Here is a 26269-nt window from a genome sequence, read left to right on the forward strand (position 1 = left end):
GGAACTGAGTCTCCCTAGGCCAGGGGTATAGGTAGAATGCCTCTTAAGTAAACCACCCCCCTCCTGAAATTGAAAAATGCTGGGAAGATTCAAAGCAAGTTAAGGCTGTTTAGTGAGAACATTGTCTTTTATTATGATTATGCTAGGCACCATAGTATGATGCTACCAGTGCTAGAAATCAAGTGATTTCTTCCTAAACCTGCTGCCCCCAAGGTTTGTTGTTCATGTGTCATTCTCCTTAGCACTCCCAATCTTACACCTGTTTTCAATTCCTAAACTGTGAACAAAACTGTCAAGAACTAGGATCAAATAGGGTGTCATGTTTCCAGCTCCTCCCTGCAGGGGCTGCACCTCTTAGAGACTCAAAAGATCCAACTTCAAAACCCTTAATGTACCTACCACTGCCTTAGATGATGTAGCTTCTGCTCTATCCCTTCTATAGAAAGGGATGCCACAGATCTGAGGCACTCTTGGGTTCAGATGTGTGTTGACTTCCTGTAGTAAGACCACTTGAGCCTCCATGGCTTGACAGAAAAATGGTCAGACATTTTAAACAAGTAATGGGCAATTGTTGAAGTTTTCCTGATAAAAGGGGCTATCTATAAGTGGTTGCAGCTCAGTATAATCAAGCAACATTTGGCAGACTTATCCAGAAAGTTAACGTAAACCCACCTTTAGCACAAATAAGCAGAATCACTTCCAACTCCACCTTTTTATGGGAACCTGGTAAAAGAAAACACCTACTGAGATCTGGCATTTCAACAGTCACATACAGTCAGACAAGGGGAAGGCAGCTGGACTTTATTCTTTGAGAGCAGAATTAAAGGCAGGTATAACACATTTTAAGTTAATCTGCACAGCCTTTATAAGAGGCAGAATTTGGCTAGACATAATAGTAACACAGAGTGTTAGACCACACAATATGAAGTCCGAGATTCCCACAGCAAAGTGAATTAAGGGTGCTGTTGATGAAGGTCTGAAAATAGCATACAATGATCTACCTAAGAGTTATGTGCAAACATTGCTGTATCTCCTTTCTAAACTGCATCTGCATCTCTGCCACCTGCTGATGAGTAAGAGCCTTGTCACAGGACTGGAAGGTTAGTCTGTAGCAGAGGCTGGTTTGTCCAGTTTGTGGATGCTGAAAGCTGTCAAGGAGCTGGATGGACACGACAGTTTCCTGTGACATACACCTGGCAATGGTGTGAAATGCAACTTCATCAAACTGTTCCCACTCAGAAACCCAGAAGCTGACATCATGCACATAGGAAGGTGGATGGAGGGAAAAGCTCTTGAAAGGTCCTAACTCTCCTCCAATAAACTGATTTAGGAAACGCTCATCTGAGGTCCACAGCATTCGCCAGTCAGAAATTCCACAAATTTGCATGGTTAGCAGGTCAAGATTTACTGATGCAAACACAATGCCCAGTTCACTGTTTATTGGCCCACAGGGAGCTGCTGATATGGCTCCTACGCAAGAGCCATTGGCTTTGGAGTCTGAAGTCTCAGTTTTCACACAGATGAAATATTGAGTTTTATCAAGCTGAAGGTCAGGCATGACTGAATCATTTAGCTCAATTGTTTCAGAGCTTTTTGCTTCCTCTACTGTGGAGTTTAATGTAAAACACAAAAGAGATGGGAGCAGAGAACTTATAGTATTTTTAATATTATCCATAAGCATCTGGATACAGCTGCCCTCTGTACCCTTATCAACTGCACACACAAAAAGAGTCTCATGAAAAACAGGCAGAGTGTGAGGAGAGATCAGACTCTTCCTAAAGACAGGCCCACTGAGAACATGCAGAGTCCCAGGGAGAAAGCTCAGCCTTGGTATCACATCCTGAACATAAACCAGAAGGGAAGATCTAAGATGATAATGTTCTGAGAGCTGGTCTCCTTCCTGAGCCTTCATTCTGTCATCTTGGTCTATGTCCCTGCAGAAATGAAGGCCAGGAAATAAGACTCCTCTTGCTGTTCCCTTACCTACAGGTTCAGAGCTTGGATTTTGCTCTGTGTTGGGAATGATCGAAAAGGCATTTGACTGAGAAACAGTGCTTAGGTGGCCGTGGTGCAGGAGAGAAAGGGAGCCGTCAACCCTTTGTAATAGGAAGGTTTGGCTGAGTTGAGCGATGAGCTTTTCATTTATAGTTCTTACAGGATGATCTGAATTGGTATCTAGGAAACCCCTGTTAAAAACAAAACAGCAGATTACAAGTCTAAGTACAGTGATTTTTATAAAAACATTTTCCTTTGTTTATAATTAAAGACTTCTCCAAAGTGAGCTTAATGTTAAGTTTGCTTTCAATAGCCACTTGGACAGGGAAAATCTTTAGTCAGGGTGGCATAGTTATTACCAAGACATCTGCAGGACATAAGGGTGTGGGTTAAGAGTTGCAATTGAGGATTCGTTGCACTTCAGCTGGTGGAAGAGGGAGGACTTTCCTAGCAAGTATCAGCTGACTTCCACTATTAGAATTACAAGCTTATTTAAGGACGCCAATCAAAAGTATGTTAGCTCTGGATATTTTCCAGAATATGAACCAGTTTAGAGACAGATTAAAAACTTGGTTATAGTTTTTAATCCTAACTAGCCTTACTAATATTAGCACAGACTAAACCACCTACAGGACTGCTCCCAAATCACTGCACAATGTGTAATTAAAACTTTACTCTTCTACTCCTGTAGATAGGAACATCCTCTCTTCTGAAGCCTTATGCTAAGTGGACCATAAATATGAAACCAACATGTAAAAAAACAAAAATGACCAAATTTGCTCTTTCCCTTTAAGAGGAAATGGAATTTGGAACATTTAATGATTACCTGTCTCAGAGATGCAAACTGATCATTCATGCAAGATTGTGGATTAAGTTAGCAGTGGACTCAACCATTGTCTGGTTTTGTTCAGCATGGCCCAAATGCAGCCTGGTGAATAAATCACAATCAAACCAGATATTGGACTTGAACACTTACCTGTTAATTTTATCCACAAATATTTCTGGAACCTGGAAGGAAACCCTCTTGCCCTCCAGTTCAGTTTGGCACATCACAGGCCTGGGATGTGGAAATGGCAAGCCCCGAGTGAAGATGTGGTTTAATGCACCTTCTACAGAGAAGGATTTATCCTGACTCCTGGCAACACACACACACAAATGCACCATCTGGTAAAGTAACTGATATTTGACCAATATTAAAACACAAAAGCAAGTGACATTGAATGACTAGTAAACTGATAAGATTGAGTCAGCATAATGTTGTCTACATTGCAGAAGTTTAGCATGCAATCTTTATCTAAGCAAATAGACCAATCATAGGATGTGGACTCTCCCCATCTCCTTAATATTACTGGTTCCATTTGGAAACAGAAATGCTAATCCTGAGATTTAAGATACCATTTTTTCTGGCAGATACTCTCTCAAAAGGCAGGAATTTCACTGTTTCTTATCTATCCTACTAAGAGATAGAAGAGAAGTATATTGTATTTTTATAGAATAAAAAATATTAGAGGGGGGTTTCCTCCACAAGACAATGCTCTGGACTATGGTATTGGGCACTATGGAAATACCCAAGGAGCAGCATGAATATCAATGACTTTTTGCAGTATCTATAAGTTACCTGTAGCCAGTGCACTTATATCCATGAACATCCTCTAAATTGAAGGGATGAACATCACTCAAGATAAATCCTGCTCCCGCTGCCATAGCCACGACTTGCCAGCTGTTGTGCCACTCTCTCATTGGCTGATCAGCAGGCGTCCCTCCCTGCCCTTTGCAAAGAGCCACATGGACCTCTCCCTTCTCTGCGAGCACATCTGTGCAGCTAGAACAAAAACCAGCTGGTAATACTCTTGCAGGACACTTAGAAACAGAACAGTGACAGTAAAGTACATGGGGGAAAAGGGCCCTTTCTAAACAATGGTTTTTAAACAGTCCCAGAAAATTGCTTTGAATTTAAGGCACTAGTTTCAGGAACCAGCACACAGCTTCTAGAAAGTGGCTCAGCAGACCACCTGGTAAGAGATAGGTCTGTACTACTTAATTTCACTTTACTCACCTACAGAAAAATTTTGTAAGAAGCTCTCTATTCTTTGTCACCCCAGCTTTCCTCCCACAGTGAGGGAAATTGAAATAAATGCAATCAAAATTTCTCTTTGCTGGCAAAAAATAGTCCTTCAGTTTGGTACAGTCCACACAAAAACAAACTTCAACCCCTGCAAAAGTAAAGAAAAGCACGAGAGCAGGGGATTTAACATGATAGAATCTTCATTGAAAAGCCCAGAATATATACATAAGTAACCAGGTAGAAAGGGAGAGAGTAGGGTTGGGTTATTTTAATGGACCTTTCAATCTGTCAAACAGCTTCTACTGTTGGTCATAAAGGTGACAAGTGAAAAGGAAAAGCAAAATCATAGACATTAAGAAAAGTCCTACGTAGTCCTATCTAGTTAATCCCATAGGGGCCAATGCAGGATTGTTCCCCCATCATATTTTCTAGTACTTTGCACAATCCAGTTTTAAATATCACGTGGTATTTCCTTTCTTCTTTCCTTACCTCCACTGGAGGTAATGTTAGGAAGTTAAGCCCCCTTTTACTTCTGCTGCTGCTGGTTTTTGTTGTTTTCTTTAGTGTGATTCTGATTAGATTTGAAGGTATGAGTATTTGGAGGGTTCTTCACTCCTCTGAGGGAATTTCTCTAGAATCCCCCTCATTTCTTCTGGGGAAATGTTCTCTGGTCTGAAATTGATATCTGAAGTGCCTTAATTGCGCCTACAAAACCATCTCCTGTTTTAGTAACTTTGTTCTTTCCCCAGAGGCCCTTTATCATTGTTATGACCAATAATATTGTTCAATACAGGGATCTTGTTTCAATAGCTGTTAAAATGCATTTCCTGTGGAACAATTCCACAGCCTGATAAATCTCACTGTCTGGAAGAATTTCACTGTATTTTTCCCTTTTCATAATTTTATCCACTCCCTCAGTTACTCACCCAGACAGCTGTGGGGGATACTTAGCATTCAGCACAAAATGGCAAAGTGATTTCCTTTGGGGATTTCTTTACCTTTCCCTCTCAGATGCTGTATGTTAGTTTTAGCAAGTGCCTGTCTGGAAACTCTCTCTTCGCTCTCATAGCAAGTGGCAGTGATACGAGTCTCACGATCGCTGGCATTGCACAAGGAGACAGAGAAGGAGAAGTTTCCTTCCCCGACTAGAAGGAGTCGGCGGGTGGGTCTCATGGTATCAAAATCCTAAGAAGTAGGAAGATGGGTCAGGGCCCCCTTGTGCTGTCACAGTTTCAGCCTCTAACAAGAGGCCTGGTAGCCTCATGCATTACAAGGGGCTGCCAAAGTGGGGGGGGTGGGGTGAGGCCGAGCTTTGGGACCCACATGAACGGTTCACTTGCCTCCCCCTCTGGGGGAAAAGGGCCTCACCATTTCATCCCCACCGTCCCCCGTAGAAAACAGACCTTCGACCTCTCCCGATCAAAAAAGGCCCCATCTGCACCATTGCCCACCCCACCGCAGCACTGGGACGGGAGACGCCCCCTTGGCCCACCCCACCGCAGCACCGGGACGGGCGGGGCCCCCCGCCCCCCCCCCCCCCCCCCCCCCCCCCCGCCGGCGCCCCCCCCCCCACTCCCCCCGTCCCCCCCCCCCCCCCACGCGGGGAGGGGAGACGCCCCCGGCCCACCCCACCGCAGCACCCGCCCACGCTGGGAGGGGAGACGCCCCCTTCGGCCTGCCCAGAGAGGGGAGACATCCCCCCGGCCGACCAGAGCCCTGGGCTCCCAGGGACGGGGTGGGGCGGGTACCCTAAATTGAGGACTCCCAAGGAGCCCGAACCTCTCCCAGGGACCCGTCCCGGGGCCTCTCAAGGGGCCCTCATCCTACTACCCCCCCCCGCCCCCCTCACCAGTGCAGAGGCCGTCGCTCCCCTGGTCTGACAGTCTCTTCGCGGTGTGATTTGCCTCACTTCCGGCGCGCAGCTAGTGACGTCAGACGCGTTTCCCGGCTTCCATGGGAACAGGCTCGGCTCCGCCTCTCCAAGCGGCGCTCGGTTGTCGCGTCGGGACCAGCGGGCGAGTCGGCGCAGCAAAGCGGAGCCTCCTCCTCCCGGGCGGCGCGTAACGTCCCGCCAGTGACTTCATCGCCGAGGGGCTAGGGGGCGTGGTCTGTGACTTACGGGCGGGTCAGGGTGAGCCCAGAGGAGGGGCCTGTAGTACAAGTGGGCGGGGCTGGACCTAGGGGGCGTGGCCTGGCTGCGCGTGGGCGGGGTTAACTAAGTGGGCGGGGCCTGTGGCCCAAGGTCATGGGGTTGGGCATAAGAGGTGGGTCCTGGGTGCAAAGTGGGAAGACTGAGCTCAGTGGCAGAGGCCCAGGTTGCAAATGGGAGAGGCCCCTATAATGCGAGGGGGAACTGGGCAGAGATGTGGGAGGGGCTTGTGGCACAAGTGCGAGGATCTTCCTTGGGTGCAATGGGCAAGTGGAGCCTTGTATATGGCAGTGACCAAGTAGCGAATGCTGGCAGCCTTGAAGCCCTGTGCTAAAGTCAATATGCCTGGCGCCTGCAGAGCTTCTGACCTTGCAGGGTAGGAGCTCTGTGCCAGGAGAGCCGTCGTTCCTGCAGGGGCAGGGCTCACCTTGCAATTCATAGGGACTCAGGTGCTTGTGGCTACTTAGTGTTTTCTTTTCTCTACTGCCCCATTTGTTTTGTTTTATTCTTTGTTCATTGTTTTCTTTACAAAGCAAAGAGAGAAATTCAGCACAAAACTCTCCCTTAAAGTAATATTGTTAATGTTACATCTCTAAACGAACCAAATTGTGCTATAGTTCCCTTCCCATTTTAAGGCTAATTTGGCTATGTTGCACATTGGAAATATTTCCTGGCCCCGTTTCCCAGGTTCATTGTGTAGCTCTGTGACTGTTCATGCTTGTGGCAGCGTTTGTACCCCATTGACCCCCCAAGTCAGGAGGGGTAGGAGGTAACCCTGCCTATCTATGCTTTGGTCTGTTTTCCACACCCTCTCCAGTAGGCCACACTGTGTGGCCCAATGAGCCGGGCTCATCCACTGCTTCTTCCCAGGTGGGGTCACACAGCCTAGCAGCCAGAGTCACTTCAGTATAGCCCTGGGCAGTATGGCCCAACAGCCAGAGTCCCCCTAAGTTTCTTCCCTTAGTGGGATAGCATGGCCTAGCAGCCAGAGGCACTTCAGTGGGCCCCCAGGACAGTAGGGTAGGGTGGCCTGGAGGTCATCCCACAAAGGTGGCAGCCCAGGCCTACCCAACTCAACCAGGCCCCAACCCAGGGCCCTAACAGCAGGCAGCACAGCTTGCTACAGGTCAGCAGGGAATCTCACCAAAACACACTGCCCTCACTGGGACAGGAGGTACCACTCCCTCACCCCCAGGTCACTTCTTACCTGCTTTCTTGCTGCAGCAGTCCCTGTAATATCAGGGTCTCCAGGCTCCTCAGCACCATGCACTTCCTGGGGTTCCAGTAGCAGCTGGCCTCTGGTCCTGGTTTTGGGCTCTTCAGTTCTTGCAGGTAAAGGCTACAAGGGCTCCTGGGCTAGAGCCTCTGCCAAGCATCCTTCTTCCTCCACAGTCAGGGCTGACAGACTAGCTCTGCCAGCTTTTATACCTGAGCATGCCCAGCAGCACCTCAGGGGTGGGGCTTTCTCTGCAAGGAGGGAAGAGTTAACCCTCTCATTCCCAATGCGAGGCCAGTCCGCCCCGTCACAGTGCCATTAAATGTATCCCATAAAACATGGCAATTTATGATTTGCATTTCCAGAATTTTCAGCATTTCAAGTTGTAACCTGAACGTTACACTAACTTGTGTTTCGGATTTGGTTAAACAATAGTCCTTAGCCCTGAGGTAGCACATTTCAGCCTCAAAGCACTGTATAGACACTAACTTTTCAATGTAATAATCATTCTGTAATACAGAAATCACATGCCTGTTTGGCCTTAGGTTAATAGAGTTTTGCTTCATATAGGGCCTAATCCAATGCCCCCTGAAATCAGTGGAAGTCTTTTAACTGATTTCAATGCGCTTTGGATCAGGTCCACGCTGAGGGGGAGTTAGTTATCTAACTCAAGTGATACATTTTTGAGGATAATCACCATACATGAGGCCTTGTAATGGGTATTGGGTAATATTCCGGCACTTGGAGGTAGCTACTGAGCTAAGCAATAATAGCTGATCTGGCTGCTGATCTGGCTGTCCATGTGGGTAGCTTTTATGCATCTGTTTAATTTTTAGTCATTGCTAAGTGTCCAGATGCTCACAAAAATTTTCAGAAAACAAAGTGTTACAAGTGTCTCACTTCACAGATTCACAGTAACTGGTGACATCAGCACTAGTTGATGATAAGGACATGAGCTCATAAACATGATCAAATCAGTTTTTCTGGCTGCCTGCCACAGCTCCTGGTCCCTGCTCCTGCTCCATTGGCACAGCCTTTGGAGTGTTTAACATCAGCTACACCAGCCCAGTAAGGTTGCTGCACTCATGTCCACACAAGTGTGCTGAGATTCCTGTGTGGAACTTTTCTCTGAGACCCTTGGATGAACTGCATAGTTAAGAGTGGGGTTTGTGATTCCAGAACAGTTGTGTGCCATGGAGCAGAGTCTTATGTCACTGGGCCCATCGGAGTCCACGGAGTCTGAGGTATTTTTTGTACAGGGCTAGTATCCATGTCTCCCTTGGCTCTGGATCCTTTATAGTGTTCTTTTGAAAACATTAGGCTACTTGATTCTGTTCATAGACTTTTCTAGATTCATTTCCGTTTTCCATTCACCATCCACACATTCTTCGAATTCCTTCTCAAAGCTTCCTTCTTCCAAGAACCTCAAATACTAAACCATCTCTGAAAAGTCCAGCCCCCAATCTGTGTGTGTGTGCGGGGGGGGGGGGGGGGGGATGTTATCTTAAGCACCCAGGTGAAGATCACTGCAGAATCATGGCCGAGGTTAGCACCACCGTTTGGGCCTCCTGTTGTGTTCATGAGCTGTCCAGCTATTGGACTGTGTCTTCCTTTGTATGTTGTGTGGAGCTGAGTCCATTGTCAACACCTTACAAATAAATTGTAATAATAATGATTTATTTTCTATGTCCAAAACCTCTTTTCTCTACAAAAGGGCCCAAACCAAAACTCCAGATCCAAACATTGGGATGTTTGAAATCTTCAGCCATGTCCCAAGATTCCTGCTCAGAACAATGTGGATACCATCTGTGTATTTTGCAGTTCTGAGGACACTGTTACTCACTAATTACAAAGACTAGAATTCTCCAGTGTTGGAATTCAGCTGCCTGAATTAGGATCCACTCTCAATCCCCGCTCTTATTCACTATCACAATAAAATATCTGGAGACCTCTTCCTGAACTGTGGGGGCAGAGCCCTGGCAGATTCCAGCAGACTGTACCTATAATAATTATAACTATAACTATAATTCCATCTGGGGGGAGGAGGGTCTAGCCATATATGATAGTACTTAAAGCTTTCTGTGTGGATTACACAGTATAACAAGAATTGATTTTATGACAGCAACACAGTTACTGTCTGCTATTCTGTTTCCAGCTACTATTCATAAGAATGGTCAGACTAGGTCAGACCAAAGGTCCATCTAGTCCAGTATCCTGTCTTCCGACAGTGGCCAATGCCAGGTGCCCCAGAGGGAATGAACAGAACAGGTAATCATCAAGTGATCCATCTCCTATTGCCCATTCCCAGCTTCTGACAAACACAATCTAGGGATCAGATTTCAGAGTAGCAGCCGTGTTAGTCTGTATCCGCAAAAAGAACAGAAGTACTTGTGGCACCTTAGAGACTAACAAATTTATTAGAGCAAGTGGGTTGTAGCCCACGAAAGCTTATGCTCTAATAAATTTGTTAGTCTCTAAGGTGCCACAAGTACTCCTGTTCTTTTTACAATCTAGGGACACCATCCCTGCCATCCTGGCTAATAGCCATTGATGGACCTATCCTCCATGAATTTATCTAGTTCTTTTTTGAATCCTGCTATAGCTTTGGCTTCAAAACATCCTCTGGTAAGGAGTTCCACGAATTGACTGTGCATTGTGTGAAGAAATACTTCCTTTTGTTTGTTTTAAACCTGCTGCCTATTAATTTCATTTGGTGGCCCCTAGTTCTTGTGTTATGAGAAGGAGTAAATAACACTTCCTTATTTATTTTCTCCACACCAGTCATGATTTTGTAGACCTCTATCTTATCCCCCCTTAGTCGTCTCTTTTCCAAGCTGAAAACTCCAAGTCTTATTAATCTCTCCTCATACAGCACCCATTCCATACCCCTAATAATTTTTGTTGCCCTTTTCTGAACCTTTTCCAATTCCAATATATTTTTGTTGAGATGGGGCGACCACATCTGCACGCAGTATTCAAGATGTGGGCATGCCATGGATTTATATAGAGGCAAAATGATATTTTCTGTCTTATTATCTATCCCTTTCTTAATGATTCCCAACATTCTGTTAGCTTTTTGACTGCCGCTGCACATTGAATGGATGTTTTCAGAGAACTATCCACAATGACTCCAAATTCTCTTTCTTGAATGGTAATAGCTAATTTAGACCCCATCATTTTGTATGTATAGTTGGGATCATGTTTTCCAATGTGCATTACTTTGCATTTATCAACATTAAATTTCATCTGCCATTTTGTTGCCCAGTCACCCAGTTTTGAGAGATCCTTTTGTAGCTCTTCGCAGTCTGCCTGGGACTTTACTATCTTGAGTAGTTTTGGATCATCTGCAAATTTTGCCACTTTACTGTTTACCCCTTTTTCCAGATCATTTATGAATATGTTAAATAGAACTGGGCCCAGTACAGACTCCTGGGGGACACCACTATTTACCTCTCTCCATTCTGAAAACTGACCATTTATTCCTACCCTTTGTTTCCTATCTTTTAACCAGCTACCAATCCATGAGAGAACCTTCCCTCTTATCCCATGACTGCTTACTTTGCTTAAGAGCCTTTGGTGAGGGACCTTGTCAAAGGCTTTCTGAAAATCTAAATACACTACATCCCCTGGATCCCCCTTAATCATATGCTTGTTGACCCCCCTCAAAGAATTCTAGTAGATTGGTGAGGCATGATTTCCCTTTACAAAAACCATGTTGACTCTTCCCCAACAAATTATGTTCATCTATGTGTCTGACAATTTTGTTCTTTACTGTAGTTTCAACCAGTTTGTCCAGTACTGAAGTCAGGCTTACCGGCCTGTAATTGCCAGGGTCACCTCTGGAGCCCTTTTTAAAACTTGGCATCACATTAGCTATCCTCCAGTCATTAGCTATCCTTCCAGTCAGTGGAAGGAGACTCTGTTAAGAATCACTCGAATAATAACAGTAAAAGACTTCAAATAGGAGGTATGGTCTGAGCAGATGACATGGAGTTTGCAATTCACAAATTCTAATGCCAGCTCAGACAGCTCCCTGTGGCCTTGGGGAAAATGAGGATAATATTATTCTGAAGGGTCTAGTGTAGTTTTTAAAGCTTGATGAAGCTGAAGAGAACTAAGTGTTATTATCTAAGTAAGGAAAGATAAATTACACACACACAAATTCAAACTAAAGTTTTTACATTGATAAAATTAAATGGTGCTCTGCTAAGTGAAGGGTTGGGAGCTGCATGCCCAGCTGCCAGGGTGGTGGGGAACGTCTTTCCAGAGCACTATTTTGTCTTTTCAGATATCAGGGACATCCCCAATGTGTTTTTGGGTTTCTGTTCCTAGGTCATGTCCCTATCTTGTTTCTATAACCCTCACCATGGTTCCTTGATACATGCCACCGGACATGCAGAAGTGTGGACGGACTGGAACAGCACTTCCAAGTTTAGCCAGTATGGCTGGAGATGCACCACCAATGAGGATGCTTACTCCAACAAAACCCTTATGGGGAATTGGAACCAGGAGCGGTATGATATCCGGAAAATCGCGCAGCCCAAACCGCTTCCTTCCCAGGTACAAACTTTCTGTTCCTCCTGTCCTTTCTATTGGCCTCTAAAAAGTGAAATAGCAGATACCATCAAAAGCCCCAGCCCTACAGCCTCTTTCATTCACTGTATGCCCCACCCTTACTCCATTAGCAGGAGCAAGGACTTGAGAGATTTCCTTTTGCTCTCCAACACCCATCCTCTAATCCATCACTAAAAAGGCCCAGTCTCACTCAGCTCTCAATCCTTTGGCCATTCTCAGCTCCATTCACTTTACTTTCATCTGGTTCCTGGTGTTCTTTCCTTTGCTGTTAATGTCCTGCCCCTAGCTAGTGACTCAAGGGCAGAATCTATAAGCCACGAGTTACTGTGCAAATTCTGTTACTCCCCGACAAAGCCATTCAAGTCAGTCTGTGCCATGGTACGAGCCACTCATAACTCAGCAGTGTTTCACAGGCCAGAGCTGTTTCTGCTTTGGACTCATGGTCCTTCCCCTCACCATATCACTGGGCTCCTTGCCATTAATGTTATCAGGTTTCATGTGACACAAACTATAGGCATGTCAGTTCTGCAGTGGCCTTACCCAGAGTGTAAAGAGGGATTATGATTTCAGATGCTTTGGTGAGCAGGCTATTCCTTTAACGGATACGCAGTATTTTTTTTATTAAATGTTTGTTTACTTTTATTTTGCTGCACTAAACATGGGCTTTTCCTTTCAGTATGCTCACTACTTTGAATCAGTGTATTCGTCAGATTACAACAAGGAAAGGCATCACGGCTCAAGAAGTAGGTGCATGGAACTGAAGTGTAGTCAGTTTGATCTGTGCAGTAGCTAAAAAGAAGTTTTTAAATGACAATCATATGCTCAGAGAAGAAAAAAGAGTTCCAGCGTGTCCGTTCCCTACTGAGTCATGCCCCTAGATCTATATAGGAGCTCGTATTTCCAGTCCCTCAGGGTCTGTGGTGTTTGTATTTCAGGTGTTCTCTTTATATTCTTCAGACTGAGAGGCTAACAAAATCCCTATTTGTTGCTCCTGGCTCTCTGCCTCGTCAGTTTTAGATCCTTACAAACATCTGCTTTGCAGAAAACAGCTCATCCCTCTATCTATTCAATCTCATTTTCTGGTTGTGTTTGACGGCTACAAAGACATTTCACTCCAGCTAGGGACATTTTGCTAATCTTTCACCTTACCCGTGACATTGTAGAAGGGACACAAGGAATATTCATATGGGCAGGGACGGTGCAAGGAAGTTTCGCACCCTAGGGGAAACTTCCACCTTGCACCCCCCCCCCCCCAGCCCAGCGAGCCATGCGGCAGCTCCCTCCCCACCCTGAGGCACCCCCCAGCGGCAGCTCCCCACCCCCTGGCCCGGGGATCTGTACAGCAGCTCTGACCTGGGGGTTCCCCTGGGCTGCCGGCGGTGCGCTGACCCAGGGGTTCCCCTGGGCTGCTGGTGGCGCGCTGACCCGGGGGAACCCCTGGGCTGCCGGCGGCGCGCTGACCCAGGGGAACCCCTGGGCTGCCTGCCAGCGGCTCAGACTCCCTCTCCCTCCCAGCACAGCGGCTGCTGTAAAAAAAAAAAAAATTGGGGGCGCCACTTTTTGGCACCCCCAAATCTTGGCGCCCTAGGCAACCGCCTCGTTGGCCTAAATGGTAGCACTGGCCCTGCATATGGGTATAACATTTTAAAGCAGAACATGCTTACAGTATCATCAGATTAAAGCATAATGGATAAAAACACTGACATTATGGGCCAAATTCTCTCTGGGGAGAGAGATGGTAAGGGAACAGAATTTACAAGAATAGATCAAACTACTACTCCATCTAGTCTGGAATCCCTGACTCCTATCTGTCTCAGAGCACACCTGGCCTTTCCATTCCAGTACCCAACTTCCTGCCCTGCCAAACCAGACCATGGCTCTGTCTAGTCATGTATCGCATCTTTGTCCATGGCCAATACCTGATTCTTCAGAGCAAGATGTAAAAGCTCCATAATGCACCTGTAAACCTGGCAATGTTTCCAGAACTGTTGAGTGGATTGTTTGGCTTTCCAGACCTAGGATGGGATAGCACTTAGGTGCTTTCAAAATCCTATGCTATGGGACCCTAGCACCTTAGACAGGATCTTTCCAATGCGTTCTTCTAATAAAGTAACATGTCCAGGATTTATGATAAAACCCTGGACAGTGCCAACTGGCTGACAGTGCATAGAATCCCTTCAACCCGTGTTCAGCTTCCCTATAGGCTGGTAGAGGTTGGGTCTGCCCCTGGGTTTGTTCTTCCCGTTGTCTCAGCTGTTCTCCTGACAATAGCCTTCTCGTTGCTTTGCCTTTAACTCATCAGTTTTCTCCTTTCTGCTCTCAGGATTTAAACGAGAACCTCATTGGTTTCCTGGACACCAGCCTGAGCTGGAACCCCCTCCGCTCAAACCGACTGCACGGTCCTGCTACATGATAGATTACGGACCTCCTCAAGGCAGAACTCCCCTCATTTGTGACATGCTGGGGAAAGAACAGGCGGGGACGCAGCAAAAGCAATAGGAGCAGAGAGAGGCTGTTAACCTGAGATCAGCCATGTGGTTAGAATGACTCCAACCTGTCTGCTGCTAAGGGGCCATCCTTCAAGTTGTAAAACATTTCTGATATTAAAACACAGGGCATCAGAGTGACAAGTAAATGCTTTCTGAGGCTTATGCCCTATTGTTTGTCGCTCCATATGTTATTTCTGCCTTCTGACATTTTAATTTTTACCTTGTACAGAGGACTCTGACATTTCCTTTTGTTGACCGAGTGTGGCTTGACGTGGCATGGTACCAAGACAAATAGACCCGAGAGTGTTTTAAAGATGTAACCGGGTTTCATCAGCAAGTGGCTGCTTATAAGTGTGACCAGTTATTTTTCCATAAAATCTGATTAATTTAATTTTAATTTTATTTCTGTCATTTTAAGACCCTAGGGAATGGCACATTTGGCATCAAAATCCGTCACTTCTGAAATGTTTCGTGTGTCTAGTGAGGCGAAGATAATGAACTATCTGAGAAAATGAAGTTTAGGCTCTAATAGAAATGTCACCACTCATACATCACAGGACAGATCTGCACGTGGCAATTCTCTCCACTCCCTTCTGTGCTAGAGTTACAGACAAAACCGGATCAATGCTACCACTGTTTTCCCTTTGTCAGCATCCCTCAGGGTTGAGCTGCTGGTGACAACTGAGTAAAACTCTGTAGCATTTTGTATCACTCTACAATCAGCTGAACATTTTATACATCAGCTGCTATTTATTGTTTGAAGGGCGCTGGCTGCATAGTTTCAGCGTGATGTGATTTGTACCGTGAGAGCAGGACATTTTTCTCTGCTGTTGCTGTAACTGAGTTTACAGCAGCTTTGCAACTGTAACCTGTGTCTGCTCTGAATTAGTTGCAGCTTTTGGACATTTCCTCACAACATGGGCCATTCTCGAGATTTCAGATACAATTTTCCTCCCTTAAGTGTCATCTAATGCCCATAACTACAGTGGGTTTAGGCCGTCCTGGAGTTTTCGAACCAATTCAATTAATTTCCCCCAGAGCAACTTTTCTGATGCTTGTAAGACACATTCAGCAGGAATCTGGGATTTGTAGAGCTTTGATCCAGACAGAAATATTGAGGAAAAATGGATCGTGCAACCAGGTGGTAGCAAAAAATGTCTGCATAAAAAGCGAAACCAGCATTGCGAAGTGTTCCTTAATGCCTCAGGCTGGGGGAGACTGGTTTCATGAAGCCTGATGTCCTCTGAGCCCCCACATGCTCCACCAGCTTCTTGAGCCTCCCATTCCTCCATTGTCAGCCTGCAGGAAAGGGGCTGGTGGGGTATATTTAGCTTCAAACTAAACTCCTGCCCTCTCTGAAACTTGCAGCTTGCAGAGTCCTCTGGAGGCAGCTCTCTTCTCAGCTTCCCACTACCCATGTGCCTCACTGAGGGAGAGAATGGGAGCCTGGGGCTAACGTCAGAGGTTCAGTCTCCTAGCCTGTGGCCAACACAAACTAGAGAAGCTACTGAGGAGCCCGGAGAGAGATTTTGCTTATGCTGCTGGTTCCTTATCTCCATGCTCAGTAGAAGGAGGATTCACTTTCGTCCCAGTAAGCACAGCAATCCCTTGGGCCTGGCCTAGAGCAGGGAGTTGATGCAGTTGTGTATAATGCAGATCTGTGTCCAGTCCCCCCCACCAATACCACTGTGCCAGTCATATTTGTGAGCATCTAATACAGCATCTTGCCATTTCCAGCTCTCCGGGTTTATTATGCAGGGATCAAATCCTGCAGTCCTGACTCAGTCAAAACTCCCACTCAAGTCAAAGGTGCAGCAAACACCAAGTAAGGGCTGAGCAAACATCAAATAAAATCTTCAGGATTTGGCACCAGAGGTATATGAAGACATTTTAGAGCTGGCTTGGTTATGGGGAACACCTGGTTATGGGGGGCTATGGGGCAGTCTGTCTAAATCAGGCTATGTATGCTTCTTCCTACAGACTGGACACTAATAGTATCTTAGATTGTAAGCTGTTTGGGGCAGGGACCATCTTTTTGGTTCTATGTTTCTACAGCGCCTAGAACAGTGGGATTCTAGTGCATGACTGAGGCTTCTAGACATTACCACAGTACAAATAATAAGTAATTGCATGCATATATTCCAGATGCACAGTCTTACCAAGCTTTTCTATACTAGCAGTGACACCACATCTAAGACCCTAACATTCAAAGACAAAACCACAAGATGCTTATTTATGTTTTATTTGTTAGCAAATGAGCTTGTTCTCTTTCCTTAGCATAAATAAATAAGTATGGCCAGTCAGTACAGCATACGCTGCTTGCATCCAATGGAAAGGTTTTCCTGGATGGAAAAGTCGGTTTCAAACAGCTTCCTACTTCCTCTGGGCCCCTGCGATGGCAGATTTCTCCTCGCGGGTGATGGGAATGGTGCGCTCGGGAACATCGGTTTGTTTCCTTGGTCCATTCACTGTCAGGACTCCATCCGAAGACAGGGATGAGGTGATGGACAGAGGATCCACATCCGCTGGGATCCTGTATTTCCTGTTGAACTCCCTGGCAACGGAGCCATGCTCATCCTTATCGAAAGGGAAGGAAAAGAACAGCCCTGGTTTGATGTGCCAGCTTGATTCCAACTAACAACGTCCCCCCTGAGCTGAGGTCAAGTTTGGGAAGCTCTCGCCCAAAAGGAAAACGTTTCAGAAAGTTTGGAGCATCCCTGTCTGGAGAGACCTTGGCAAAGCGGCAGGGCTAAACTGAATTCAGACACTGCACTATGCCGTCCAGGCTTAAACTGGTAGCAGGCTTGAGAACCCTACAAACTTCATTTCATGGTGGGGCTCGTGCTTCCTAATCTCATTTAATCAGATGGCCCTTATTAGTCGGAGTTCTACTGTAGTCTCCAACATTCCAGGCAGAGCAATGGTCAGTATCACCCCCCAGCCATTCCCCAGGGTCTCAGTGTACAATACGGTGCACAGATTCCTGATCTCCAGTACAGCACTCTATTGCTCCTTTGCTCCTGGGAAGTTTTGACTTCACCCTCCTCCCAGCTGTCACATGGGTATTAAGGGCACTCAGGAACCAAGAGCAAAATTCGACTCTTTGAGTTGAGTGTACAAGCTGCTGTTATGGGGCTTTGCCAGAGTAACATATCATGAATATTAACAATACAGTTAGAGTCTGATACATCATTTGGTTTAATTATTTAAAGTTCTTTTAATTGTTAACTGACTCAATGTTAATTAGTTTAATAATGTCCAAACTCGGGCTTTCCCATCCCTGCGCTCCTGGCCCCTTCCCAACAAGAGAGAGGCTCAGAAATGCTCATTTTATGAATGGTTTTCCACAGCAATAACCTCTGCCCCGCTACTGCCCAGGGTCAAATGATTAATGAAAATGAACAGAAATTATTTCAGAGTAGCAGGCAACAAGGTGGTTTTGCCATCTCGCTAGATCCTTGCTTAACAGGCGCAGGGGCAGTTCAGTCTTTACCACAGGGTAGATATACCTGGCGCTCCTCGTGTTTCCCATGGACCTCGATCACATCCCCCAAAACCTTGACTTTTAGGTCCTCAGGAGAGAAATGCTTCACGTCGACATTTACGGAAAACTTGTCCTTCTCCAGTCGCATCTGCAAACCAAGGGGCTGGTTAGAGAAGAGCAGTTCCAATGCTGGCTGTGGGTGTCACCCTGCATCCAAGCAGGTCAATGGAAAAGCGCCTATGAATTTTAATGATGTAGGACCAAGCCCTAGATTGGGAGGCCAACATGCCCTGCCCCTCAAGGGCTGACTAAGGCAGCAGCAGTCTGTCTAACTTGCCCCTTTGTTTCAGTTTTGGATCCCAGTCATGCCAGGTTGTCTCTGTCTACCTAGGTTTTTTTTACTGCTGCCCATCACAGTATTATCTGAGTGCCTATGCCTTCTTGTCTCGACTAGCGGAGGATAAATACTTCCTTGTGGTGTGTTAAAGGGGCACACTATAACTGAACTTTTAGAAATCGATCGATAAATTTGCATGCGACCAGTTCTTATTATTATTTGTTTGTAATTTCTTTTACAGAATTATTTGGGGCTTTCTGCTCCCCTTATTGATATTTACAAGGGTCTTGTCAGCACTGGAGACAACAACTGTGCACTTGACTCCACCTTGTGTATAGTCAGTTAACATTTTCCCCTGTATAGTCAGAGTCTTGACTAATTAATGTGTCATTGCCAAATTTTGCCACCTAAGCACTCATCCACCCATTTCTAGATCACCGATAAATACATTAAACAGCATTTGTCCTGGTATGAAATGCTGAGACACCCCCTGCTAATCTTTTGCCTTCTTAATTTCCTTTACCAGGTATAGTAAGTGCTGCATTCTATTGGATGCTCTAGGGTTGATGTCCCATTTCTGAAGTGTACCTGTTTGACTTGAATAACCTCTTGGACCATGCCATTTAGCCAAACTGTTTTCCTTCTTGCCTTCCTGCTTAATTCATTTTTCTTTTGCTGAGGGAGGTACGTGCCTTCTGAGACTGTTATGGGATGCTTCAATAGCCTCCATGCTGACTCTAAGCACTTCAGTTTCCTCACTTTTGACTTGGGGGGGGGTCTCTGCTTCCTCAATTGTTTGGGTTTCCTTTCCTAAAATGTAGTTCCATCCAGAGTGCTGAAGCTAATTACACTGAGCTCTCTACACTTCGGTGACAAGCAACACACAGAAGTTGGTTCAACAGGTAACTAGGTCTGAGCCACTAAGTCAAGAAAATGAAGAGAAAAAAATATTTCCCCCAATATCTCTCAGTTAGAGTAATCCTAGATGTTAGTTGTACCCCGGGTCTGATGCAAAGTCCAATTAAGTCAGAAGATGACCTATGTCTTCAATGGGCTTTGGATGAGCCCTAAAATAGGCACAAACTTTCCAGCCAGCAATGGGACTTTCAAGAGGGCAGTGCCCCTTTAAGACTCTGTTAGTCACTAGTTCTTCAGACTGTCCCTGCATTTTTCTTCCTTCACAGCCTACTGCTCTCAATGCCCTTGAAAACTTCAGACACCCAGGGCCTGTTCTGCCACTCACAGCCACGTAACTTCAACAGAGCGACTCCTGGTTTACACCAGGCTGAGAGAAGAATCAGGCCTGTTGTTTACTAACTCTCCAGTGTGTTTCAACTAGGGCATTGCTATCAAGGCAGCTGTTTTTTGCCTCCCACTCCTAACTGCAAGGCCTGGAGGGATGAATGGGCACTTGTCATGCAGCAATTCAGAGCTGGAGCTGAAGGACATTTACATAGGAATTGCTGCGTGGAGGCGGGATGTTTGTGCGGGCCCCAGGCAATGTGAACTTGGGGCTCTGCCAGCTTCTTTAGTGATTTGTCTGTGAAATTCCCTGGGAGGAAGGAGACTTAGACAAAGGCTTGAGAACCAAGGGAACTAGTGCTTAACAAACGACAGGGGGAACCCATGGAAGATGGCATGGGGGAAAAGGCAGAGGGGATATTGAGGGTCAGGGAATAGGCAGTTTTGTGGGAAGAATTTCCCTGGCTCGTCTCTTACAAATTAACTAAAAAGATTCTATGCATAGTTCTCCTCCGTGTTCTACTGGAGGAACTCCAAGCACTTCTCTGAGCTAAGACGATCAGAGAGGAAGATGCCAAGTGCTGGTGGGAACTGAGGGTCTGGTGATTCATCATTCTTCACGGCTCCTTTGCATCAGCTAGGCTGCCGCAAAGGGGTTGTAATGTAAGACAGGCAGAAGCTGCCTCTACTACACAACACCCCTGGCAAAAGGAGCTGTTATGCCCAGGCTCTGCCAGCTCTGTGCCATCCCTGCAGCAGCCCCCAGTGCAGGGGGAGTTCTGGAGGTGGAAGGGTGTGGGTCGGCGTGTTTTGACCTCCCGGGGATTTTGAACCTCCTCATATGGGGCTTTTAAGCAAGGGCACAACTTGGACTGTCCCAGCCTGCACCGGTGGTCAGCAGCGCCTGAGTAAGGAAGGCACCCACTGTCTCCCCTGGTATGTATCCATGCAGGGATAAATCTGACCTCAGGTGCAGGAAGCAAATGGTCAGAGAGGGGAAATCAGCAGATATGCCCACTGTGCTGCTGGAGCTAGCCAGATCCCATTCTCAATAGACTTCCCAGGAGTCTCTCCAGGTCCTAGTCAGACAACAGCAGGGATTGTGCCACCATCGTTGTTTGCAATAAAGGCAAAGCCGGTTCCACCCATTGGTTTGATTCCTCTGAGAACTTTCCCTCTAATTATTGTCCTGTGTTATTGTACCAGGTGCCAAGTAAGAAGGCATTTGCCCCAGGGGGATATGATGCCTGAACTAAATACAAATGGGGCAAACTTGTTTCTAAAGTCCCACTGGGATCTACTGTCCGAGTGGTGCTAGGTACAACCAGCCATCCACTGACACTGTTCTTGGAGCAGATTGGTCCAACAGTGACATATTCTGGGGTGCTGGAGTCACACTGATCTCCTGAGAGGCTACGGAGAGTTGTTCTTTACTAAGGTTTTCCCTACAGCACCTGTTCCTGGATGAAGGCATTCTTCACATTCGGGCTCATTAGAAACATGCGAGCCGAAGATCCAGTGGAGCAGGGAAGCGTGGGAGGACTGTTTTCCAGCTCAACCTTGAGACTGAGAGGAAGATGATCCTCTAGGTGCAGGGGAATTATTTACAATGGGGGGAGGGGGGTTCCTTTTGCACCTTTCTTAAAATGCAGTTCTACTCTGCAAAGTGAGTCTGTGCACCTTGGCCCTTGTTATCCAGCACATCTGCCCCACATGCATCCACATCTGAGCTGATTGTCTTAGGAACAGTTTTTAGGACTATCCTGCTTTTAACACCTGTTAGCCCTACAAGGTCAGCACACCCCTGGGAAAGGGAGCCAGAGAGTCTGTTACTATTTATTTCTAGTGTGGTAGCACGTAGCAGTCTCAGTCGTGAACTAGGATCCTAGTGTGCTAGGTGCTGTACAAACACAGGGTTCCTGCAGCATCACCGGAATTATCTGAGCTAAGTCTCAGTTGCAAGGCCCTCCATTACACAAGGCAGAGTTTGGCCCACAGAATCTTTGACTGAGGATTATGCATGAGCCCAGCATGACTCTCAGATCTCAGACTTTGCTGGGCCAGCAGTTACAATTAACACATTTTTCCTTGTACACTGGGCAATTTTTCTCCATAGATATCTAAAGATGAAGGACATGGAGCCAGCCCATCAAGCCAGCTTACAGTCATTTTGCAGAGCAGAACCCCAGTCTGCTTGTCCTTCTGGACTAGATTCCGCCAGAAACCTGCTCATACTCAGTTCCCTGCAGATAGGTGCGACAATCTGCTCTCTTCTGTTCAACTAATTAACCCTTTGTGCAGATAGCAGAGACTCTATGGCTTGGCCAATGCCATTCCCAGTCTGATTGTTCACAATTCAGACACTTCTCAAATGCCTGGCAACCCACAGGTTTCCTAACCTGTGTGAGGAAAGTGAAATCACAGGCACTGCTGTATGGTATCATGTCACGCCTAAGCCTGAGAGTCAGGCACTAAACTCTCGGGGGAGAGGGATACAGGTTTGGAAGTGAGCTCAGCACCTGCACCCCCTGTGCCAGTGAAACTCAGGAGCTGAATTCAGGCTCGAAAAAGGAGTATTCATGCATTAGCGCCTCCTGCTGGGCACTTCACAGAGCAGCGTTGTTATGGTTATAGAGGGGGTGCAGATCTCACCTTCCTAGCCAGCATTAAAACACAAGAGTGAAACAGGGCCCAAGAATGAGGCAGTGGAGTAAGCAGGAGCATCTAGTCCAGTTTGGCAATCAGGCCAGGGAGACTCATGAATCAAGAGGATGCCTGGAGACCCTCAACATCCGTAAGAGAGAAATCTCTGCTTCTCCCGTGTGATTCAACAGAAGTGAAGCCCACGCAGGGAAATGGGAGATGCAGATAAGGAATTGTGCCATGTAGCAATGGCTGAAAACTGTGAGAGGAAAGAGGAAGTGTGATCAGGATGGAACAGCAGGGGATGGGGAGTCACAACTCCGGGGCTCTATTCCTTTCTCCCAGAGGGAGTGTGGTATAACAGTTAGGTAAGTGATTTGGGAGTTCAGGGCTCCTATGTTCTGTTCTCTGCCCTGCTGTGAAATTTCAGGCAAATCACTTTGCCCTCTGTCCCATGGCTATCATAACACTTACCGACCTCACAGGGGGAATGGGATGCTTAATTAATTGACATTAGTGAAGCTTTTTAAGGTGCTTGATTCACAGATGCAACTGAGGCACGATAAGTATTATTATTTCACAAAGGGTTTTGCACTGGTATAATGCCAGACAGCGCCTGCAGGGCTGAATCTTGCCTGACACAGGGAGCAGGGACACAAGGATGGCACCTTCAGGTGCTCCCTCCCCCAGGTTTTTTTCTAATAGCGATCTATGAGCAGCTTTCCAGGGGTTCCCTGGGGAGGCAGGCTGGGCTCTCGGCTCCAGACCCAGTCAGAGGCATGCGCAGCAGACAACAAAGCATGTGAAGAGAGAAAAGTTACCTCTGAGAATCCCGTCTCTAGCCAGCTGGGTGTCCTTAGGAAGGGGGATCTCAGCAGGAAAGGGCTGAGAGCGCCCGAGGTAGGGAACAGCTCAGACTCTGAGAGATGCTCTCCGAAGCTCTGGTCAAAGATACGTGTTGGTGTCAAGAAGGAAAACAGGGGTCTGCGGATCAAGGGATGGTGAATGGCGATATCCATCTGTGTTTATCTGGGAGAAGAGTAAGAATTTAGGTGCAGCAGAGTTCTTCAAGGACTGGTATGCCAGGGCTTTTTATACCCACTGCCGTCCAGGCCTCGCCCCCCCCGCTGAACTCTCTGGAAGGGTGATGTCAGGAGTTTTATTATCCCGGCTCTCCGTCTGCTCCATTCAGTAGCGGCCAGTCAATTATCTAGGGGATTTGAAAGCTCTGCTAAGGAGGAGGGGAAAAAAAGTCTAATGGGTCAGCAAGAATCAGAGCTGCCCAGCCCCGCACCCCCACACACTGTTTATCTGTAGAGTCCCCAGGCTTGGCTGATGTTCCCAGCTGCTTCAGATGCCAGGAGGATCAATGCAGCTCCTATCTTTGGCTCACACAGAAAGTGACAAGGGCCCGTTGTCTTCCTCGTGTTTGGAATCTGGTTCCTGAAGTTACACATGAGCCTAGAGATGGCTCTGACGATCCTTACAGAAGAGCAGCTGCAGGCCCGCTTCAGTCACAGGACTTACAGCCAGAAAAATGCTGTTAGATCACTCTGTCCGTCCCAGCTTCCCGCACAGCTGGTATGGATCTGTCTGTCCTGACCCCTCCAGCCTGTACAGGTCTTCCCATCCTGACCCCCTCACATGCCACCTGGTGCATGTCTGTCCGTCCTGACCCCCCTCCCTCCCTCCCAGCTGGTGCGGGTCTGTCCATCCTGACCCCCCTTCCTCCCTCCCACCCTCCCAGCTGGTGTGGGTCTGTCCATCCTGAACCCCCCTCCCTCCCAGCTGGTGTGGGTCTGTCCATCCTGACCCCCCTCCCTCCCACTGTCTGCCCCAACCTGCCCCTCCCACGAGCCAGTACAGATCTGTTACCTTTCATGTATTAATGGGTATCCAATTTTTAGCTCTGTCTCTATTTTGCAAACCAGGAATAAAAGTAAGGTTTGAATCTAAAACGTTGATCATCCTCTCAGCAGTTTTTACTAACTGGCCTCTTCCCTTCTCTCTCTCACCCCATGGAGGGGAGGGAGGGGTACCTCGGGACACAGGCAAGACACCCACAGGGTGGAGGGGCAGTCAGCAGGGCAAAGTGTATGTGTGAAGCTTCAACAGCTGCTGCTCTGTGCCTGTTCTAAGGACGAACAGAGGATCTCAGCCCCCCTGTGTATGTCAGTCCAGCACCTTTGTCTTTTCCCCAACGCTAAAGCCACTTGAATGGAGATTTAGAGAAAGGTGAGAGCTCAGCACAGTCTAGGTGTGAGTTCAGACTCACATACGTAAATGGCACCACCTATATTGTGAGAGCCTTTAAAATGCACCACCATGCTCCCCAGACATGCAAGCTATGCATCTATCTATCTATCGCTCGATCTATGGGCTCCAAAGAGCTGACAATCTAAGGAACGCTTATTGGATGAAAGGCGCTGTAGGGGAGCACGTTATTATTCCTAATAGTGATAAGCCATCTTCACAGACAGGCTCCAGGAGACACTCCTCCTGCAATCTCTCTGCTTCCCCGGGGGAGATGGAATCTCATGAGTTTTAGCCAGCAGCAGCTGTCAAGAGCACAGTGGAGGGAAAGACCAATGGCACATCCAAGGGCCCTGCTCTTCCCTCTCTTCCTTCTTTGTGTTAGTGACTCCATGGTGTGCATGCAGCTCCTTGGGATGGATATTGGGAATTAATGTGCAGCACCTAAAGAAACTCCCACAGTGAGACCCGGCTATGGCACAGCTATGTGCCATCCAGCCAGCAGAGCCACTGTGCCCAGAAGCACTGAGTCCCAAAGGAACAAGGAGAAATGCTGCCTGGGCCCTGGGCTGATGCAGGAGCCTTTCTCCTGTGCAGAGCTGTGCTCTGATCCTGCTTAGTTCACAAGTGAAGAGAAGGTGGAAGGGGACCTTCCAGAGCGGGAACATCACAGAGAGCGACAAGAGTGAGAATCGAGCCCTGCCACTGCCTCCCTATGGATCTGCTGCTGCCCCTCAAGCCTGACCTACAGAAGCCCTTGATGTGCCAGTCCTGAGCAAATCACCAGTTACCTTGTCCTGTGCACGTGTTTCTGCTGGTACCTCACCCAGGTTTACATCCAAATTTCCTGGTGCATTACCCCTGCCCATCCCTGAGCTGAGCCCTATTTGTATTCCTAGCGCTGCTAGGAATAAAAAGTGACTCATATAAGCCGTTGGGTTAAATTTAACACTGAGTGAGTCTGATTACTAAGACTAATCGAGGAACATGCAGTGATGGGACGAGTGCAGCCGCCTGTCATCTCGCCAGCTGCCGCCGAGCGTGACATCAATGCTGTATTTCTGGTTTCTATCCTTTCTGTTTGGGTGCCACACTTGTTCCTTCCTCTTCCCCTTCTTTCAATGGGTGTGGCTAATGTATGCATGCTGGCACCTCCCCCAAGGCACTACTGGGAACTTCCTCCTGACAGTGCCCTGCCTCTGGTCTGCACACTTGTGCTCTGATGGGTTGGCCACCAGACATCTCCCCAGAGACACTCGGATCTCCCTCGGTAAATCCCAAGGGAAGAGCGTCCTTCCGTTACAACTGAAAGGGTTCTGCTGGGTGAGCTGGGGGCTCTCCAACACACCTCATGTAGGAATGGACAGGTAGAGCCCTAGGTATCTTGTCAACTCTTTGGGGCGGGGACAGTGGTTTTGTTCTGTGTTTGTACAGCGTCTGGCACAGTGGGGTCTTGGCCAATGACTGGGGCTCCTAGATAATCATATTAATAGGGAGCAGGCAGCCCTGCCTATGAACTTCACTGGCTCCGATTCTGTGCTCACATATAGAAACTGACATAAATTCCATTGACTTTAGGTGACAGCAAATTCACACTTGCTCTCTCTGACTTACAAGTGAGTGGAGGCCATGCCCCCATCCAGTGCTATTTTCTGTGCTGGGTGCTGAACCACCCTCACAGCTCCAGAGTCTAGCTACAACTGTGCGGGGGATGGCGGGGAGGTTGCAGTCAATCCTACAGCTCTTGGCAAGAGGGACAGCAGGTAAAGGGGGCAGCAACAACCCAGGCTGTAGGTGTCTCCTTGAATTGCGTATCATGTA

At 47.2% G+C, this 26269-nt stretch overlaps 3 protein-coding genes across 5 annotated transcripts; 1 reads left to right on the plus strand and 2 right to left on the minus strand.

Annotated features, from left to right (window-relative positions):
• Positions 1 to 780: 780 nt before the first annotated feature.
• FDXACB1 (ferredoxin-fold anticodon binding domain containing 1) lies at positions 781 to 6003 on the minus strand. 2 transcript variants are annotated; one of them, XM_026657903.2, is made up of 6 exons: positions 5910 to 6003; positions 5059 to 5245; positions 4052 to 4208; positions 3614 to 3817; positions 2972 to 3130; positions 781 to 2186 (listed from the first exon to the last, which is right to left on the minus strand). In XM_026657903.2, the coding sequence occupies exons 2-6, from the start codon at positions 5231 to 5233 to the stop codon at positions 998 to 1000; spliced, it is 1884 nt and encodes a 627-aa protein (XP_026513688.1). In that variant the 5' UTR covers positions 5234 to 5245; positions 5910 to 6003; the 3' UTR covers positions 781 to 997. The 2 variants fall into 2 exon arrangements, with proteins under 2 accessions (XP_026513688.1, XP_026513689.1); XM_026657904.1 differs by lacking the exon at positions 5910 to 6003 and having other exon boundaries at positions 4987 to 5148.
• Positions 6004 to 6139: 136 nt separating this feature from the next.
• On the plus strand, positions 6140 to 14770 carry CUNH11orf1 (chromosome unknown C11orf1 homolog). Of its 2 annotated transcripts, XM_026657905.1 has the most exons (4): positions 6140 to 6191; positions 11758 to 11985; positions 12677 to 12743; positions 14324 to 14770. In XM_026657905.1, exons 2-4 carry the CDS (start codon positions 11761 to 11763, stop codon positions 14497 to 14499), a joined length of 468 nt encoding a protein of 155 aa, XP_026513690.1. In that variant the 5' UTR covers positions 6140 to 6191; positions 11758 to 11760; the 3' UTR covers positions 14500 to 14770. The 2 variants fall into 2 exon arrangements, with proteins under 2 accessions (XP_026513690.1, XP_024062958.2); XM_024207190.2 differs by lacking the exon at positions 6140 to 6191 and having other exon boundaries at positions 11712 to 11985.
• Positions 14771 to 16715: 1945 nt separating this feature from the next.
• On the minus strand, positions 16716 to 23470 carry CRYAB (crystallin alpha B). The gene is made up of 3 exons (XM_024207189.3): positions 23017 to 23470; positions 17999 to 18121; positions 16716 to 17066 (listed from the first exon to the last, which is right to left on the minus strand). The coding sequence occupies exons 1-3, from the start codon at positions 23212 to 23214 to the stop codon at positions 16863 to 16865; spliced, it is 525 nt and encodes a 174-aa protein (XP_024062957.1). The 5' UTR covers positions 23215 to 23470; the 3' UTR covers positions 16716 to 16862.
• Between the last annotated feature and the right edge of the window lie 2799 nt (positions 23471 to 26269).

The sequence above is a fragment of the Terrapene carolina genome, unplaced genomic scaffold (genome assembly GCF_002925995.2).
Source record: "Terrapene carolina triunguis isolate 2854851 unplaced genomic scaffold, T_m_triunguis-2.0 Scaffold374, whole genome shotgun sequence".
Taxonomy (NCBI): Eukaryota; Metazoa; Chordata; order Testudines; family Emydidae; genus Terrapene; species Terrapene triunguis.